This window comes from Erythranthe guttata, chromosome 6 (genome assembly GCF_056151865.1).
Source record: "Erythranthe guttata isolate IM_541 chromosome 6, IM_541, whole genome shotgun sequence".
NCBI classification, from domain to species: Eukaryota; Viridiplantae; Streptophyta; class Magnoliopsida; order Lamiales; family Phrymaceae; genus Erythranthe; species Erythranthe guttata.
In genome coordinates this window covers 822,788-836,865 of record NC_142538.1, presented here as the reverse complement: position 1 = coordinate 836,865, position 14,078 = coordinate 822,788, and the positions used below count along the sequence as shown (strand labels likewise).

The following is a 14,078-nucleotide window of genomic DNA, read 5'->3' as shown; positions in this document are numbered from 1 at the left end:
CGATCACCTCCCTGTGGTAAGATTAAATTACGAAAAACTCTCTTTTTTAGTTTTCGTAATTTGATCGTACCCCTGGGATGACCGTAATTTGCCCTAATCTCAAACCAAACCAATTTTATAAAATAGATTGTATGTATTTTGGGACCAATTTTGAGACCCCACATGCAAAAATCAAAAGAAATTGCTATATAATTTATCCATAATCCATATCAAGGGTGGGTATCTAATCATGAAATTAGTTGAAGCTTGAAAGGTACATTTATGCATGGAATTGATTTAGATGCAAATCCAACGGTGGGATTCGAACCCTGTGAGCAAGCCCAGATTCCAAGAGCAGATCTTAGCATTTAAATATAATATTGTAATGGACCAATATATAATTATCAAGAATTGTATAGCTTTACTCCAACAAAGGTCCTTCTTTACAGGTCTCAGCCAAGAGGGCAACTAATTAGTAAAGTTGTGCATAACAAAATCATCATTAATCCCAATTTTTATTTATTTATTTATTCTTTTAGTGGCCTCGTCATCATCTTTTATACCAACAACTCATTCTCATATTTTCTTGGTTTCACAAATTAAAGTAGTTGAGAATTCAACACAAATATTCGATTCAATCTGAAATTTAATGAATCAACCGTAATAAAACACTAAACAATTGAAGGACGAACGAGATAACTAAAGACAACTCCTTCTCCTTTTATATCCTCCAATAAGTCAGCTCCATCCCCAAATCTTCAGCACGCGTGTCTTGATCTCCACCTCAATCAATACGCACGCTCCACTTCAGCAAGACAGTTAGTTATTATACTCTCGTGATCAATCATCCGCCGCATGTACAATTAGTTGCTTGCACGACACTCCTCAAATTTATTTACTATCAGATTCACTAATCTTGATGAATCGATGATCAAATCCAACAGAATCGAAACAATTTAAGACGACAATCAATATGAAAACGAAAAAAAAAAAAAAATTAGTAGTGATAGCTTAGCTCCTATCCTATGAATCATTTTGTATATGAAAAAGGATCTTTAAAGGGTATCTAGAAATTAGTCTCATGATCCATAATTATAGGGGATAGACAGAATCTGATGTTTGTGGTCCAAGTCAACAATATTAATATTATTCTTCATTAGTATTTAATTTTTTCTGATTCATCAGAAAAACTACAAAATATAAATTGTTAGGCAGCCTATGAATATGGCCACCATGAAAAAAAGGAATATTATATATATAGTATATACATACACATATACATACATTGCATGTTTACATATATTCATTCATGATGTGGGCTATACATACAGACACAAAGAGATGGACAACCTGGAAAAAAGATCACCATACATTTTAACAAAAACTTCTTCATTATTTTGACATATATATATACATATACATATACATATACATATATATATTATTGTTTTCTGGCCTACTTGCTCCTTATATTCAGAACCGTAAAATGAAGAACAAATAAAAAATGAAGTGTTTTTTGCATAAAGTGGGGTTTCATGGGGTCAGCAGCACTGAAAACTATGGTAAATAAATAATATTTTTTTCTTTTTTTCTTTTTTTTTTGTTACAGTACAGAAATTCCTTTTGAACTGATTTATTTAGCAGAGTTCACACGTGTAGAAAAAAACTCATGATTTTGGCATTCTCTGAAGATTTATATGAGAATAACTTCAACACCAAACAGATTTACCATTGATTATTGAAGAAATTCTCAACTCAGGCCCCCTGTTCTTGTAAGTAATGCTGATTTAATTTAATTGATATATATTACACCCAACGAATTAAAATTGCTGCAAACCCTAGATTCTGTATGAACATTTCTCATTAATTTCACATTTTAAAGATTGGATTTTTATTTTTGATTCCATTACATATTGTAGATGGAGGAAAAGGGTATGGCAGATTCTGAGGTTATTTTCTCCGACGAAGACGTCAGCAGCTTTTACCCCATGTTTTTCGGCGTTTCCTGTGCGTTTTTCGCTCTCAGACTTCTGCCGGCGCCGGAAATATGCCACGCCGGCGCCGGCGAGAATAATTGGTCGGAGATTAGGAACAGGATGCTTAAAGGAAGTGCCCATCTTCTGGGATTGTTCATTTACAGGGCCAAAACCGGCAAAAAATCGAACATTCTCCGAAATCTCGAAAACGCCGAAAATCAAATTCAAGATTTGAAGAAGCGAAGAAGTGAAGAGGCAAAGGCTAATGAGAAAGTTATGAGCATATTCGCCGCCAGAGAACAGAGCTGGTTTAATGATCGGAGAAATCTTCGACAGCAAATCGGCTCTCTTATGAACGGGTTGAGAGTTTTGGAGGCGAAAAGGGACAAATCGGTTTTCGAATTGAACGAAAAATTGCAGGAAAAGGACAGATCGATAAGCGAAATTGAAGAAAAATTGAATAAAGCGGAAAATCTAGCTCAACGCCATTGTAGTGAGATTTTGAAGCACAAGACGACGTTCATCGAGCTCGTCTCGAACCAGCGCCAGCTGGAAGCGGATATGGGGCGGGCCCTACGTCAAGTTGAGTCCGCAAGACGAGATCTTGATTCGGTTTTGGATCAAAAGGAGCAATCTGTTTTGATGGCTCAAAGACTTTCGATGGAGCTTGTGAAAATTCGGAAAGATTCGGAGCAAAAAGATCAGATTTTGTCCGCTATGCTACGGAAATCGAAATTAGATACGAATGAGAGACAAATGCTCCTAAATGAAGTCAAATCTTCTTCCAAGGTCAAACACGAACGCGAACGCCATTCGTTGCGAAATATGTTGTCGTATAAGCACGTAAACGAATCGCGTAAGATCTCACGTTCTTTAATTTTTCGTGTTGCATTTTTGCATTTGATTAATTAATTTTTTTTATTTTCAATTTTTTCTTTGAGTTAGTAGAAGATGTGGAGGATTTGGAGAATTGGGCGGAAAAGTACAAGATTTCGATGCAGCAAAGGCACAATCTTGAAATAGAGGCTTTTGCGGAGCAAATGAGGATAAAAGACGAAAAATTAGAAGCTTCTAGATGGCGTTTGTTGAGCATGGAATTGGAATCGAAGAGGCTTCAATCACATATCGAAGGTCTCGATTGTGATGTTTTGCATCTAAGGCAGGAGAATATGAAGCTGGAATCGTTACTAATTGACCGCGAATCGGAATTGCATTCGATGAAAGAGCAGTTAGTATTGCAGTTCAATCCTCCAAATTTACAGAAACTGAATTTCAGCCCCTCTCCCGCCACAAACGAAAATACAGTTTGGTCGAAGGTCAAAATCGTCAAAACAAAACCGGAGGGGCAGAAAAGTCAAGAAAAGAACGAGGAAGTTTCTCAGTCGGAGAACAATGAGAAGGATATAGTTTTGACGCTTGAATATCCTCAATTCGTCGACTCGGATATTGTCTCGAATGAATCGAGCAAGAAAAATAATTCGGTAGCGAAGATAGATATTCATGCACTTGGTGTGTCGTATAAGATAAAGAGACTCAAGCAACAATTCCTCATGCTCGAAAGGCTCACTGGAAAAAAGCAAGAAAATTCCGAAATCATCGAGAACAAGGGCATAAACGGAATTTACGAACTTATATCAACCCTCAACAAACAGGCCGATAGGTATCAGTCACTTCAAGCGAAAACCGACGACATTTGCCAAAGAATGGTTATTATTACATCAAATATTATACCACATTTTACTTGTGTTATTATTATTAATAATTTTTATTTTTATTTTTTTTGTGTGTAATTTCAGAGTGAGAAGGAATTGAATTTGAACTGCGGAAGCTCGGGAATCGCTAGAACAGAGGAGGAAACGAAGAGGCTGGAGAATTATCTCGACGAGACTTTTAAACTACAGAGATATATAGTTGCGACGGGGCAGAAACTAATGGAGGTACAATCTAAGATTGCGTTCGGATTTGTTGCTTATTCGGAAAACATTGAAAAACCGGATAATTTCGATATGAAACGGTTTGCTGATAGTATAAGAACGATGTTTCGAGAAGTTCAGAGGGGGCTAGAGGTACGAATATCTCGAATTATTGGTGATCTTGAGGGTACTTTGGCATTTGATGGTATCATAAATTTCAAGAAAATTGTTTGGAATTGATATTAGTTTTAAGGTTAGTTTTTTTTTGATTTATTATTATTATTTTTTTTAATTTTAATATGCACACCACATGCTATGTTAGGATACCAAGTCAACAAACACATGTGCATATGTATCCATCATATTTATATGCACATATATAACAACCATGTGAAATTGGATTTTATGAATTTTGTGTCCCACATCGGAAATGAGAAAACTTAAATATTAATAAAGTTCTCTAAAATAAATATATATATATATATATATATATATATATATATATATATATATATATATAATGGGCTGGTCTTGGAGAAAGCCCACAATTTATGGATCGAGAAAGGTCCATGTTATGGCAATTCTAATTGCACCCTTGAAATATATTATTTTGGCATTTTGCACACTCAAAACAATTTAATAGCACTTTGCACCTCGAAACCCAGTAAATCATGCATAATGTACCCTAAATGAATTTGTAAATCTGATAAATGTAATTTAATTTTTTTAGGATGCCAAATGTAATTTTTAATTTCTTTATTAATCATTTTGAAACTATATAGTGCAAAAATAAAAATACAATTCTTTAACATATTTAAAAACAACATAGTTTTTATCAAAAACAAATATTTTAGTAAAAACAAATTCTTCAGCTATTTTCTTATCGAATTATCTGAAAATCATATTTTGTTCCAAATATTTTTACCTAATTTTTACACCATTTATAATAAGCAACAACCCTTGAAAATTAAAATTTTAAAAAAAAAAAGAAAAAAAGAAGAAAAGAAACTATTACCGTTGAAGATCATTTATTAAGAATTGACCCCAATATATATATACAAGTAAAGTTTCACATTAAAAGGCCATAATAGTCATTTAAACATGACAAGTAGTTGGACTATCCGTTACTATCCATTTCTTTACTCGTGAATAGTTGAACCGAGGAGGCTCCCCCCATGTTTAATTACTATTAACTCCCCACCCCCCTTCAAAGCCAGCACGCATATACATACACATACACACACAAACACAAACACAAACATGTACGTCGATTTCTAACGCAGAAACAAGTTAGCTTATCTGCGATGGGTTTACAAGCTGTAGATGAAAAGATCTCGACGCCCAAACTCTCTCTATCAAAACTTCCATGCAAGCCGCGTGAGCCGCTGCAGCTGCTAACGCCGCCGCTCCATCCATCAGTTTCGGTTCCTTTCCGGTGGGAGGAGGCCCCCGGGAAGCCCAGAGCCACTTCGGACAACGACGCAGCGCCGCCGCCGCATTCTTCCGCCGCATCCGACGCGGAAGCGCCGCCCAAGAACAAGGCGGTTGCCAGGTGTCTCGACTTGCCGCCGAGATTAATGCTGCTGCACGATGATCCGAAAATTACACTAATGCCCTCGCCGACGATGGTTCTGGACGGGCCTTACATGGGCCGTTCTTTATCACTCGCGTGCACATTTTCTTTCAGGAAAGGCCCGATTGTTACTGCGGGCCGGGAAGATGGGTTGAGGGCCGGGAAGAAGGGCAGCGGTGGTGGTAGAAAGTTTGGTTCGGGGAGGTGGGGGAGTTTTAAGGAAGAGGAAAAGTTTGAGAGGGGTAGTTTTGACTTTTCACATTCGCTGGGTGAGATGTTTAAGAGTGAAACGAATGTGAAGATCACGAGGGTTAGGAGGAGGAGGAGCTTCTTCAATTTGTCCTCCATGAACTCTAACTTGTACGTTGACTTGATGACTTAATTATTCTCAATTTAATTTAATTTAATTTCTTTTTTTTGAGGGATTATTAATTTCTAACTTATGAATTTGTATATATGAATGTTGTCTTAGGCTGGACATTTATGCAAGCTTTAAACAGGCAGTTCCGTGGCGGAGGCGTCGACGATGAAATTCAGACCGGATCGAAGGGGACGCTACAAATATTAGCTTCGATTTTTTTTTTTTTGTGTGTGTGTGAGTGGGCGCACGCGCGCGTGCACGTGTGTATGTTAGATCATCACTCGGGATTTTTTTTTTATCATATTTACCACGGATTTTCTAACATTTTACTTTCAATTAAAATAGTTGTTTAGCTTAATATAGTCTTGGTTATTGATTTTACGGTTATTTATGTTACTATTTACACAAAAAAATGTGTTGTGAATTTAAGTCGTTAAACAATCAAAACCAATCACACTACAAACTGTTGCAACAGCTGAACCAACATTCACATAATTCATAGGCATAGTTTCAAATTTATAGTGGTTCGATATGCATGTGTTACCACAAATTTACATCTGCTGCGTAGAGAAAGAACAATTCGCAAGAATCGGAAGATTTACATGTTACAAGAATGATGAACAAACACTCACAACTAATCTTCTAGTTGCAGATCTCAACTAATCATTAGTGTTTAACTTCACCTATCTCTCTCGTTTCTTACACCTCTTGTAAAGATCTCTTATGATTTCTTAACCTCCAAACCACGAGCTCGTTCTGCTTTGAAGCTTTTAATGCATGTGAGTCGGACAAGTGTCATAACTAGAAGAAGCGGTCCAAAACTTTCTTGTAGTATAGTGCGACGACCTTTTGCACTTTACAACTCACTTTTCGAGCTTGATGACGTGGATAAACATACACGTAGCTTGTGCAAATAGATTTAAGCCATAAGATAACAAAATACAATCTTAGTTTGTAAGATAATCTATTTAGAAGACGAGCTTAGCTTTCTCGGACGTGATTACAAGAATAAGATAATTAGATAAATCAAAACATTTCGGGCCTCTAACGGATTTTGAGCCCTTATTAAATCGGGCCTACCATTCATCATTAAAACTAAATACCAAGCTTTGGTTCGAACTCATAGTCTCTCGGGCCGGATCCATTAACCAATTGAGTTTGTACGGGCCCGTCTTGTTCAATTTTTAATAATGGACATAACATTTTGACTATTTCATATTTTTATATATAAAATATTACTTTTTATAAATAACAATTTTAAATACTCGATTGAGTTAATTATTGGTGCGTAAAGTTGACATTGCAGCTTATGTTTTGTTCAATCTCATGATTAGCACATAATTTCTTTCTACATTACAGATTGTTCAATCTAATCATTTTAAAATTGCACCCTAAATTAAGATTTTTTTGAAATTTAGATACTAATAGTTATGTTTGAGTCACACGCGAATCATTAGTAGCCCAAGCAGACTTGGGGAATCTCTAATAATAATAATAATAATAATAATAATAAAATTATAATAATATTAATTTTATAAGGTATGACAATGTAATGCTGTTGGACTCTCGTGTCGAATCCAAATAAATTATCCTCTTTGCGTAGGTAATTTTTTTGGCTTCTAGGCAGGAGATTTTTTTTTTTTTTTTTTTTTTTTTAATTCACAGGTTTCAAATTATTAAAAAAATACACAAAATGACAATATCAAAAATCATTACGAAAGTATAAAATAAGAATTTTTTTTAAAAGATTACACAATACTACTTATTTATTAAAAAAAAAAAAAACACAATAATACTAGTTGTTTGGCCTGTCAAGTCATGTTATTATGACTTCTCATGTGTACACTGTTGTTACCTTCAACTTTAAAGAAGCATGATATATAAATTATCCAATCAAAATTCCCACTATTATTTTAATTTGTAGGTGGGACCCACCCGCCATTCACGGCACTAATTCAAATTAATGAAATAAAGTAACTCATAAACCCTACTAAATCATAATTTCAAACCCTTCGTGTTCCCATCTACAAAACTCTAACAAAATGTGGTAATTGTTAGACGGAGAATATTTTACTGTGATGCTCGTAATTATACAAACAATGAAGGTCTTTTTTATAATTAGACCTTACCTCAGAGAATCCTTCTAATTTGCACAAACAATTAAAAAAAAAAAATCACCTCCTTAAAAAAGTTAAAGTACTAAAATTGCTTAGTGGGGTCCATAATCCTCATAATTTCAATTTCAAACCACTTTCCACACACCAAACTTTTTGAATAGTTTTGACCATATTCACTAATCACCACTCTAAGATACTTTACATGGATCTTAATCTCTTAAACCTCACACTAACAAACAAACACAAACAAATAAAATAAGCCCCTTTTTCCAACTTTCTCTCTTGTTTCTCATATATGCCAAATATGAAGATGTAAAAAGTCAATTCGGGTCAATACTAAATAGTACATGAATAATCAATTTCTTTTGACATAAAAAAATAAAATAAAAATTTAAATCACTTGCTCATAAATTGAAAATAAATGACCCTTTTTTCTGTTGACATTAAAACACAAAGTGCCGTAATTGTAAAATACATGAAATTTATTTCCATATATAATTATACACACATGAAATTAACTGCATAAAAAAATAAATGAAATAAATAAATAAATAGCTAGAGATGAAGAGCAGTAAATAGGTAAATAACTAAATAAGCACTCAATTAGTGGTCCTTTTCCCCCCCTGTTTTAATGGCGAAAAGGGCTTTTTTTTTTTTAAACAAAACAAGAATATATCACGGGTTAGTGGTGACCCACGAAACAGGGCAATGATTAGAATTTAGAAGAATTAAGGAGAATAGTCTAAGAAAATTAAAAGAATAGAGTAAGCCCCAATTCTTGATTCTTGATTAAAAAAAATAGAGAGGGGTTCCAACTCAAACGTCAAATGCTTCAATTTCTCTCATATTTAGTACCACCCACAACGTGTTTGTCTTAATGCCTGTGTGACCTCTTCGTCTTCATATATTTTTTTTTGGCCGACTTTTTTTACACAATACCCCCACCAACAAACTAGAAAGAAAGAAGATAGAAAAGAGAGAAAGAAGAGGGAACCCACCAAAAAAGCTTGTCGTTTTCTTCATCAAAATCTTGGTACCGAACCATTATAGTGATTTTGATGTTTATTGGGGCTAATTTGCATTGTCTTGTTTTGCCTTTCTTCGAAGCTATACTGTATGTGTGATCAAACTATTGGATGGGGAAAGTGATTCTTGGGTGTCTATAGTTTTGCATCTCGTTAGTGTGAACAACGTTTTCACCACTACCTTCTTGCCTGTGTGGTGGGGTTCTCTCTCTCTTCTTTTTTAAAATTAATTTCTTGGGAGACTGAGAAATTAGTTCAGAATTTTGCGAATTTGAAGGTAGAGTTCTTGAATCCCTGTTCTTTAATCATTTGGAATTGAGCTTCTGTGTGTGTGTGTGTGTGTGTGTGTGTGTGTGTGTTATTTATCTCGATTTTACTGTTATGTTGATAAGTTTTGAAAGTGGAGTTGAGGGGTTTTGAAAATAAATTGCAGCTTATTTAACTATTTTGAGGTGATGTGTCAATGTTAGTGTAATTCTTATACATTATGATGGAATTGCAGTCCAAATCTTCTTCGATTTTCTTGTTTTTTTCCCTTTTCGGCTCCGAATTTAAGGAATCTTGTGATAGACATTGCAACTTGTTCGTGGGTTTTAAGGAATCAACGGTTATTTCCAGAATCTAATACGAGATGTCGATGAACAATAGGAGTGTATCGGTTAAGTTTGTCTTAATTTATGGATTTTGTAATTGCGAAAAAAGAAAAGCATAGTCTATTGTCTCTTTCCACTGCACTCTGTTTGTTTTGTCTTTGGTTTTTCTTTCTGCTTTTCAAGATTGGGATTTGATTCCGTCTGTCCATACTCCATACATCTCCACATGTAAACAAGGAAAAAGCATCAACCGATTCATTTTCAATTCTATTTTCCATTTCCATTATCGGGTTTTTTTTTCCTCGTTTGCATCATTGTGTTTACATTCCTTAGTGCTGCTAACCGTTTGTTTGGCCTAAAAAATGTAAAAAACCAACCTGTCAATTATTACATAATTTCCAAGATTAGAGCCACAGGGTTTCATTAATGATTGGGAATGGTTGTTGCAGGATAACGACTTTGTAGCTACTAATTTAGTGACAGTCCTTTAATGGAGACAATGACTCCACCTGCTTCAGTGCCCTTCCCTCGTGAGCCCGCCAATTACGACGAGGTCTCTATGCAGCAAAGTATGCTCTTCTCCGATAGTTTGGAGGTACCTTTTTTTGTTTCATTTAAGTCCCTTAAACTGTAATCTACTTTCGGGTGGTCCTTTTTTTCTACAGTTATAAGTTCACTTAGCCATAGTGATATTGATGTGTCAAGATAATAAACCTAGTAATAATGTAATCAATTATGTCTGATTGGGTATGATAATTTGATTTTATATATATTCAGGATTTAAAGAATCTTAGGAAGCAACTGTACTCAGCTGCAGAATATTTCGAGATGACTTACATTAACGACGACCAAAAGGATATGTGAGTTTCTTGAAGAGGTCAATTAATTCTCACCTGTGAATGATTTGTGCTTGAATTATTTATTTATTTATTTGCAGAGTGGTAAATACGTTGAAAGATTATGCGATTAAAGCACTTGTGAATACAGTTGACCATTTGGGGTCTGTGACGTATAAGGTCAACGATTTGCTGGATGAAAAAGTTGATCAAGTTTCCGGAACCGAGCTTCGTGTCTCTTGCATTGAGCAGGTATTCTTTTTTTTTTTTTTTTTTTCATTTTTGCAGATAACTATTTTATATTGCAATGTAAATAATTTTTTCATTTTTTTAAATGTGATTATTTAGAGACTGAGGACATGCCAGGAGTATATCGACCGCGAAGGTCTATCTCAGCAGTCGTTGGTCATAAACACTCCCAATTACCATAAACGATACATTTTGCCAGGTATATATATATATATATATATATATATATATATATATAATATGCGATTCTTCTCACGATTAAAAATATCAATTTTTTTAGATAAAAAAATCTTTTTTTTAACTCTATCCTTTTTTTCGTTTAGTGGGAGAGACTATGGATGGATCGATTCGCACCAAATCGAAGTACCAAGGATGCAGCCTAGATGACGGAGAGGATTGGTATCAATTCAAGAATGGTAATTATTCCTCTTTCCTTACAATCTCATTTTACAATGATTTTATTGCAATTGTCGTTCTTACACGAGCTATTGTAATAACCCTGCAGCTATTCGAGCTACAATCCAAGAAACACCACCGCCATCTATCACAACGTAAGTTTTATACAATGCATCACTTTTCAAATTTTATATTTGAAATTACCCAATAATAAAAATTCATCGTAAGCTTAACTAATTTGTGCAGTAAAGGAGGCGGCCCATCTCCTTCTCCGAAACTTGCCCAACCATCCGGAAACTTCTCCTTCTCTAAGAAGATACCGAATAAAGATTTAGGTTTGCCCTTTACATTAACAACTAATTTTTCTATATTATTTTGGGATGAGCTCAATAATTAATTAATTATTATGATGGTTGTATTAATGAAATCAGAAAAGAGAACAGCATCACCACATCGGTTTCCACTTTTACGTTCGGGCTCGTTATCGAGTAAGCCCACAACTCCAAAAAGCTCAAATCCAAGCACACCAAATCGGAGCAGGCCCACCACTCCAAACCCTTCTTCCGGAAGACCAACGGTAACCCTAGAAATCATTTCATATAAAATATGTTGTGATAGTTTTTCACTTGTTAGCTTAAAAAACTAATGCTTGTTTTTTGGCAGTATATTTCCGAACCGAAAAAATCGGCTTCAATGCGTATTCGTTTCGATAAAGAAAGTCCAAAAGATGGCGAGCAATTCCCGAGCAAAAGTAAACGGTTGCTCAAAGCTTTGCTCAGTCGGCGAAAGTCGAAGAAAGATGATACTTTGTATACTTATTTGGATGAATATTAATGATTTGGTAAATCAGGTTGAAAGAGAGAACATTTTGTTTAATTTTTCCTATTCAGGATTTCGGTTTTGTATCCTGTTTTTTCACCATATCTTATTACAAAAAAGTGTAATTTATCAGAAACATTTTATTTATATAGTCCAATTGTTGCTCTGTTTTACCCCATTTTGTCCCGAACAAGACTTCAACAAAATCGATGACACCATTAATACTAAGTACTAATTGAAATGTATAGTCGAGAAAAATCAAGAAACTCAATCGGCAGTAAATCGTATGCAGTACAATAAAGTACAACCGTATAAGGTTTTGATACTTATACGGTTGTTGTAAATAGCAAATCTTGAATGTCACAACATGATCCCTTGACCAAATTCTTCGACTGTCTTGGTGGCGAGTGTAAGAATATCAACAAACGAGCTATACGATGCACGCAGAAATCTTGCTTCGGTTGCCTCAAAATGCCTGTACATAAAGTGAGAAAAGAAAAATCGGTCCGAATTTGTCAGAGAGAAAAGGTTCTGAAAATGAAATGCTTCAACAAAGAACCAGATGCAATTAGATTTCTCTAAGATTGATTCAATGTGTGAACACGATAAACGAAAAAATGTCAAAAAGACGGACAATCGATCAAAATCAAGAAGTGAAAAACCAAGTATTATGACCGAAAGGAATGTCGAATACTCACACATAAAGCTTTCCATTAGCGACTTTCATCTGCCTCTTTACCTTATCTGGTTGTAACTGTTATTGCAAAGAATCACACAGTTTAAGAAACAATCGAGAAAAACAGAAAAACTCTGAATACGATGATATAATTATAGGATGCGAAATTACCTCCTTATCGACAGCTAGTGCAGCGTAAACAATACGGGCAATTTCATCGGACTCGTAATCTACTTCCAAGTTGCTGCAAACAACTTTCGAAATCAGTAAACAAGATACTTCCATAATTAAAAGATATCTTCCCAATTTTCACACAACGGTTCAATTGATGAGGCCACAACGAATATGCATAGACAATCCCCAAAAATTAGGGCAAAATCGATGAAGGATTCACGGCCTTTCAGTTTTCATCTTCACAATCACATCAGTTGTCTGAAACTAGTTCCAAATTGGAATAAAAGTAGAAGAAAAAATCTCATCTTTCACCACGAAAACAATCAGCAATAATAAATCAACATCTTTGAAGCCCTTACATTTACGAAAAAAAAGGAGAAAGAAATGGAAAATTCGAAGAAAATACGACAGCAAAATGTTGAAATAATATGTAAATTTGCAGAGGTTAACGCATAAGAAACACATGGAAAGATATTCAGATAAAAGAGAGAGAGAGAGAGAGAGAGAGAGAGAGAGAGAGAGAGAGAGAGAGAGAGAGAGAGAGATACCAACTGAAATCCCATTTGGTCGGAGCTTGAGGTGTGACGTCAGCAGCTGAAGCATCCATCTTCACAAAGTGCCAATTTGAAACTGCACAGCGAAAACTGGAGGAGGTACAAATTTTAGGGCAAACACTGAACCGGGTTCTACTTTATCTTTTCTTTTCCCTAATTTTGATATTTCCCCCTCTTTTTATTTATTTATTTGGATATAAATAAATAAATCTGCGATTTAAATTTAAGAAAACCCAATTATACTTAGACATTTATTAATAAAAGATTATTAGTTGGATGATTGTTTATTCTATCTCACTAATCTACTAATTCATTATCTTAATGTTTATTTTCTCCCTTAACTTATGCAGGTAGTGGACGCATTCTAAAGTCTATGAAGACCCGTTCACGTTGTCACTTATTACAAGGGATTTTATAAGAGAAAAACGAGAGTTATTTGCAGAGAAGAAGACTATAGATTTGAGTTATTTCTACTTCTTTTTAAGAGTCCGTTGTAAGTACTCATCTTGCGTGCATAGTTAATGCTTATCCTAAAGTACTATATTTTAGTTAAATTAGGAATTCAACGGGCTAGTTTGTTTGATTGAAATTCTCTATGGGCAAAGCAAGCATATTAGAATATTCTTGTGGTATATTACACCATTGGCCCGTCTTCCATATATATTAGCATTATTCACCCCTAAAAACATTAGCTTCTCCATTTGTCTACACATAATCCTCTCTCTCTCTCTCTCTCTCTCTCTCTCTCTCTCTCTCTCACACACACACACACACACACACACACACACATCAACAGCAGCCTCGCTGGCGGCGCTGCCCATCGCAGCGGCTTTGCAG

The 14,078-nt window shown here is 34.9% G+C and overlaps 4 protein-coding genes across 8 annotated transcripts; 3 read left to right on the top strand and 1 right to left on the bottom strand.

The window, feature by feature from the left end:
• The first annotated feature begins 1,419 nt into the window (after positions 1 to 1,419).
• On the top strand, positions 1,420 to 4,278 carry LOC105971876 (uncharacterized). Of its 5 annotated transcripts, none has more exons than XM_088819222.1 (5): positions 1,420 to 1,541; positions 1,624 to 1,751; positions 1,899 to 2,811; positions 2,904 to 3,661; positions 3,752 to 4,278. In XM_088819222.1, exons 3-5 carry the CDS (start codon positions 1,899 to 1,901, stop codon positions 4,106 to 4,108), a joined length of 2,028 nt encoding a protein of 675 aa, XP_088675348.1. In that variant the 5' UTR covers positions 1,420 to 1,541; positions 1,624 to 1,751; the 3' UTR covers positions 4,109 to 4,278. The 5 variants fall into 5 exon arrangements, with proteins under 5 accessions (XP_088675348.1, XP_012852250.2, XP_088675351.1 ...); XM_012996796.2 differs by having other exon boundaries at positions 2,901 to 3,661; XM_088819225.1 differs by having other exon boundaries at positions 2,904 to 3,615; positions 3,752 to 4,135.
• A 791-nt stretch (positions 4,279 to 5,069) lies between these two features.
• Positions 5,070 to 6,160, top strand: LOC148769865 (uncharacterized protein At4g00950-like). The gene is made up of 2 exons (XM_088819229.1): positions 5,070 to 5,801; positions 5,914 to 6,160. Exons 1-2 carry the CDS (start codon positions 5,173 to 5,175, stop codon positions 5,969 to 5,971), a joined length of 687 nt encoding a protein of 228 aa, XP_088675355.1. The 5' UTR covers positions 5,070 to 5,172; the 3' UTR covers positions 5,972 to 6,160.
• A 2,449-nt stretch (positions 6,161 to 8,609) lies between these two features.
• Positions 8,610 to 12,010, top strand: ABIL2 (ABL interactor-like protein 2). The gene is made up of 10 exons (XM_012996764.2): positions 8,610 to 9,221; positions 9,987 to 10,132; positions 10,315 to 10,397; positions 10,475 to 10,625; positions 10,722 to 10,821; positions 10,946 to 11,038; positions 11,128 to 11,173; positions 11,265 to 11,353; positions 11,450 to 11,595; positions 11,682 to 12,010. Exons 2-10 carry the CDS (start codon positions 10,028 to 10,030, stop codon positions 11,850 to 11,852), a joined length of 984 nt encoding a protein of 327 aa, XP_012852218.1. The 5' UTR covers positions 8,610 to 9,221; positions 9,987 to 10,027; the 3' UTR covers positions 11,853 to 12,010.
• Positions 12,011 to 12,033: 23 nt separating this feature from the next.
• On the bottom strand, positions 12,034 to 13,755 carry LOC105971855 (transcription factor). Its single transcript, XM_012996766.2, has 4 exons — positions 13,236 to 13,755; positions 12,685 to 12,757; positions 12,536 to 12,591; positions 12,034 to 12,312 (listed from the first exon to the last, which is right to left on the bottom strand). The coding sequence occupies exons 1-4, from the start codon at positions 13,292 to 13,294 to the stop codon at positions 12,198 to 12,200; spliced, it is 303 nt and encodes a 100-aa protein (XP_012852220.1). The 5' UTR covers positions 13,295 to 13,755; the 3' UTR covers positions 12,034 to 12,197.
• Between the last annotated feature and the right edge of the window lie 323 nt (positions 13,756 to 14,078).

Coding starts and splice junctions, on each gene's coding strand:
- LOC105971876 (XM_012996796.2), top strand. CDS start 1,899: ATGGAGGAAAAGGGTATGGCAGATTCTGAGGTTATTTTCTCCGACGAA. Junction 2,812..2,900: donor TAAGCACGTAAACGAATCGC/GTAAGATCTCAC, acceptor TCTTTGAGTTAG/TAGAAGATGTGGAGGATTTG. Junction 3,662..3,751: donor ACGACATTTGCCAAAGAATG/GTTATTATTACA, acceptor GTGTAATTTCAG/AGTGAGAAGGAATTGAATTT.
- LOC148769865 (XM_088819229.1), top strand. CDS start 5,173: ATGGGTTTACAAGCTGTAGATGAAAAGATCTCGACGCCCAAACTCTCT. Junction 5,802..5,913: donor TCCTCCATGAACTCTAACTT/GTACGTTGACTT, acceptor ATGTTGTCTTAG/GCTGGACATTTATGCAAGCT.
- ABIL2 (XM_012996764.2), top strand. CDS start 10,028: ATGGAGACAATGACTCCACCTGCTTCAGTGCCCTTCCCTCGTGAGCCC. Junction 10,133..10,314: donor TCTTCTCCGATAGTTTGGAG/GTACCTTTTTTT, acceptor ATATATATTCAG/GATTTAAAGAATCTTAGGAA. Junction 10,398..10,474: donor AACGACGACCAAAAGGATAT/GTGAGTTTCTTG, acceptor ATTTATTTGCAG/AGTGGTAAATACGTTGAAAG.
- LOC105971855 (XM_012996766.2), bottom strand. CDS start 13,294: ATGGATGCTTCAGCTGCTGACGTCACACCTCAAGCTCCGACCAAATGG. Junction 12,758..13,235: donor ACCAAATGGGATTTCAGTTG/GTATCTCTCTCT, acceptor AGTTGTTTGCAG/CAACTTGGAAGTAGATTACG. Junction 12,592..12,684: donor CACTAGCTGTCGATAAGGAG/GTAATTTCGCAT, acceptor TTGCAATAACAG/TTACAACCAGATAAGGTAAA.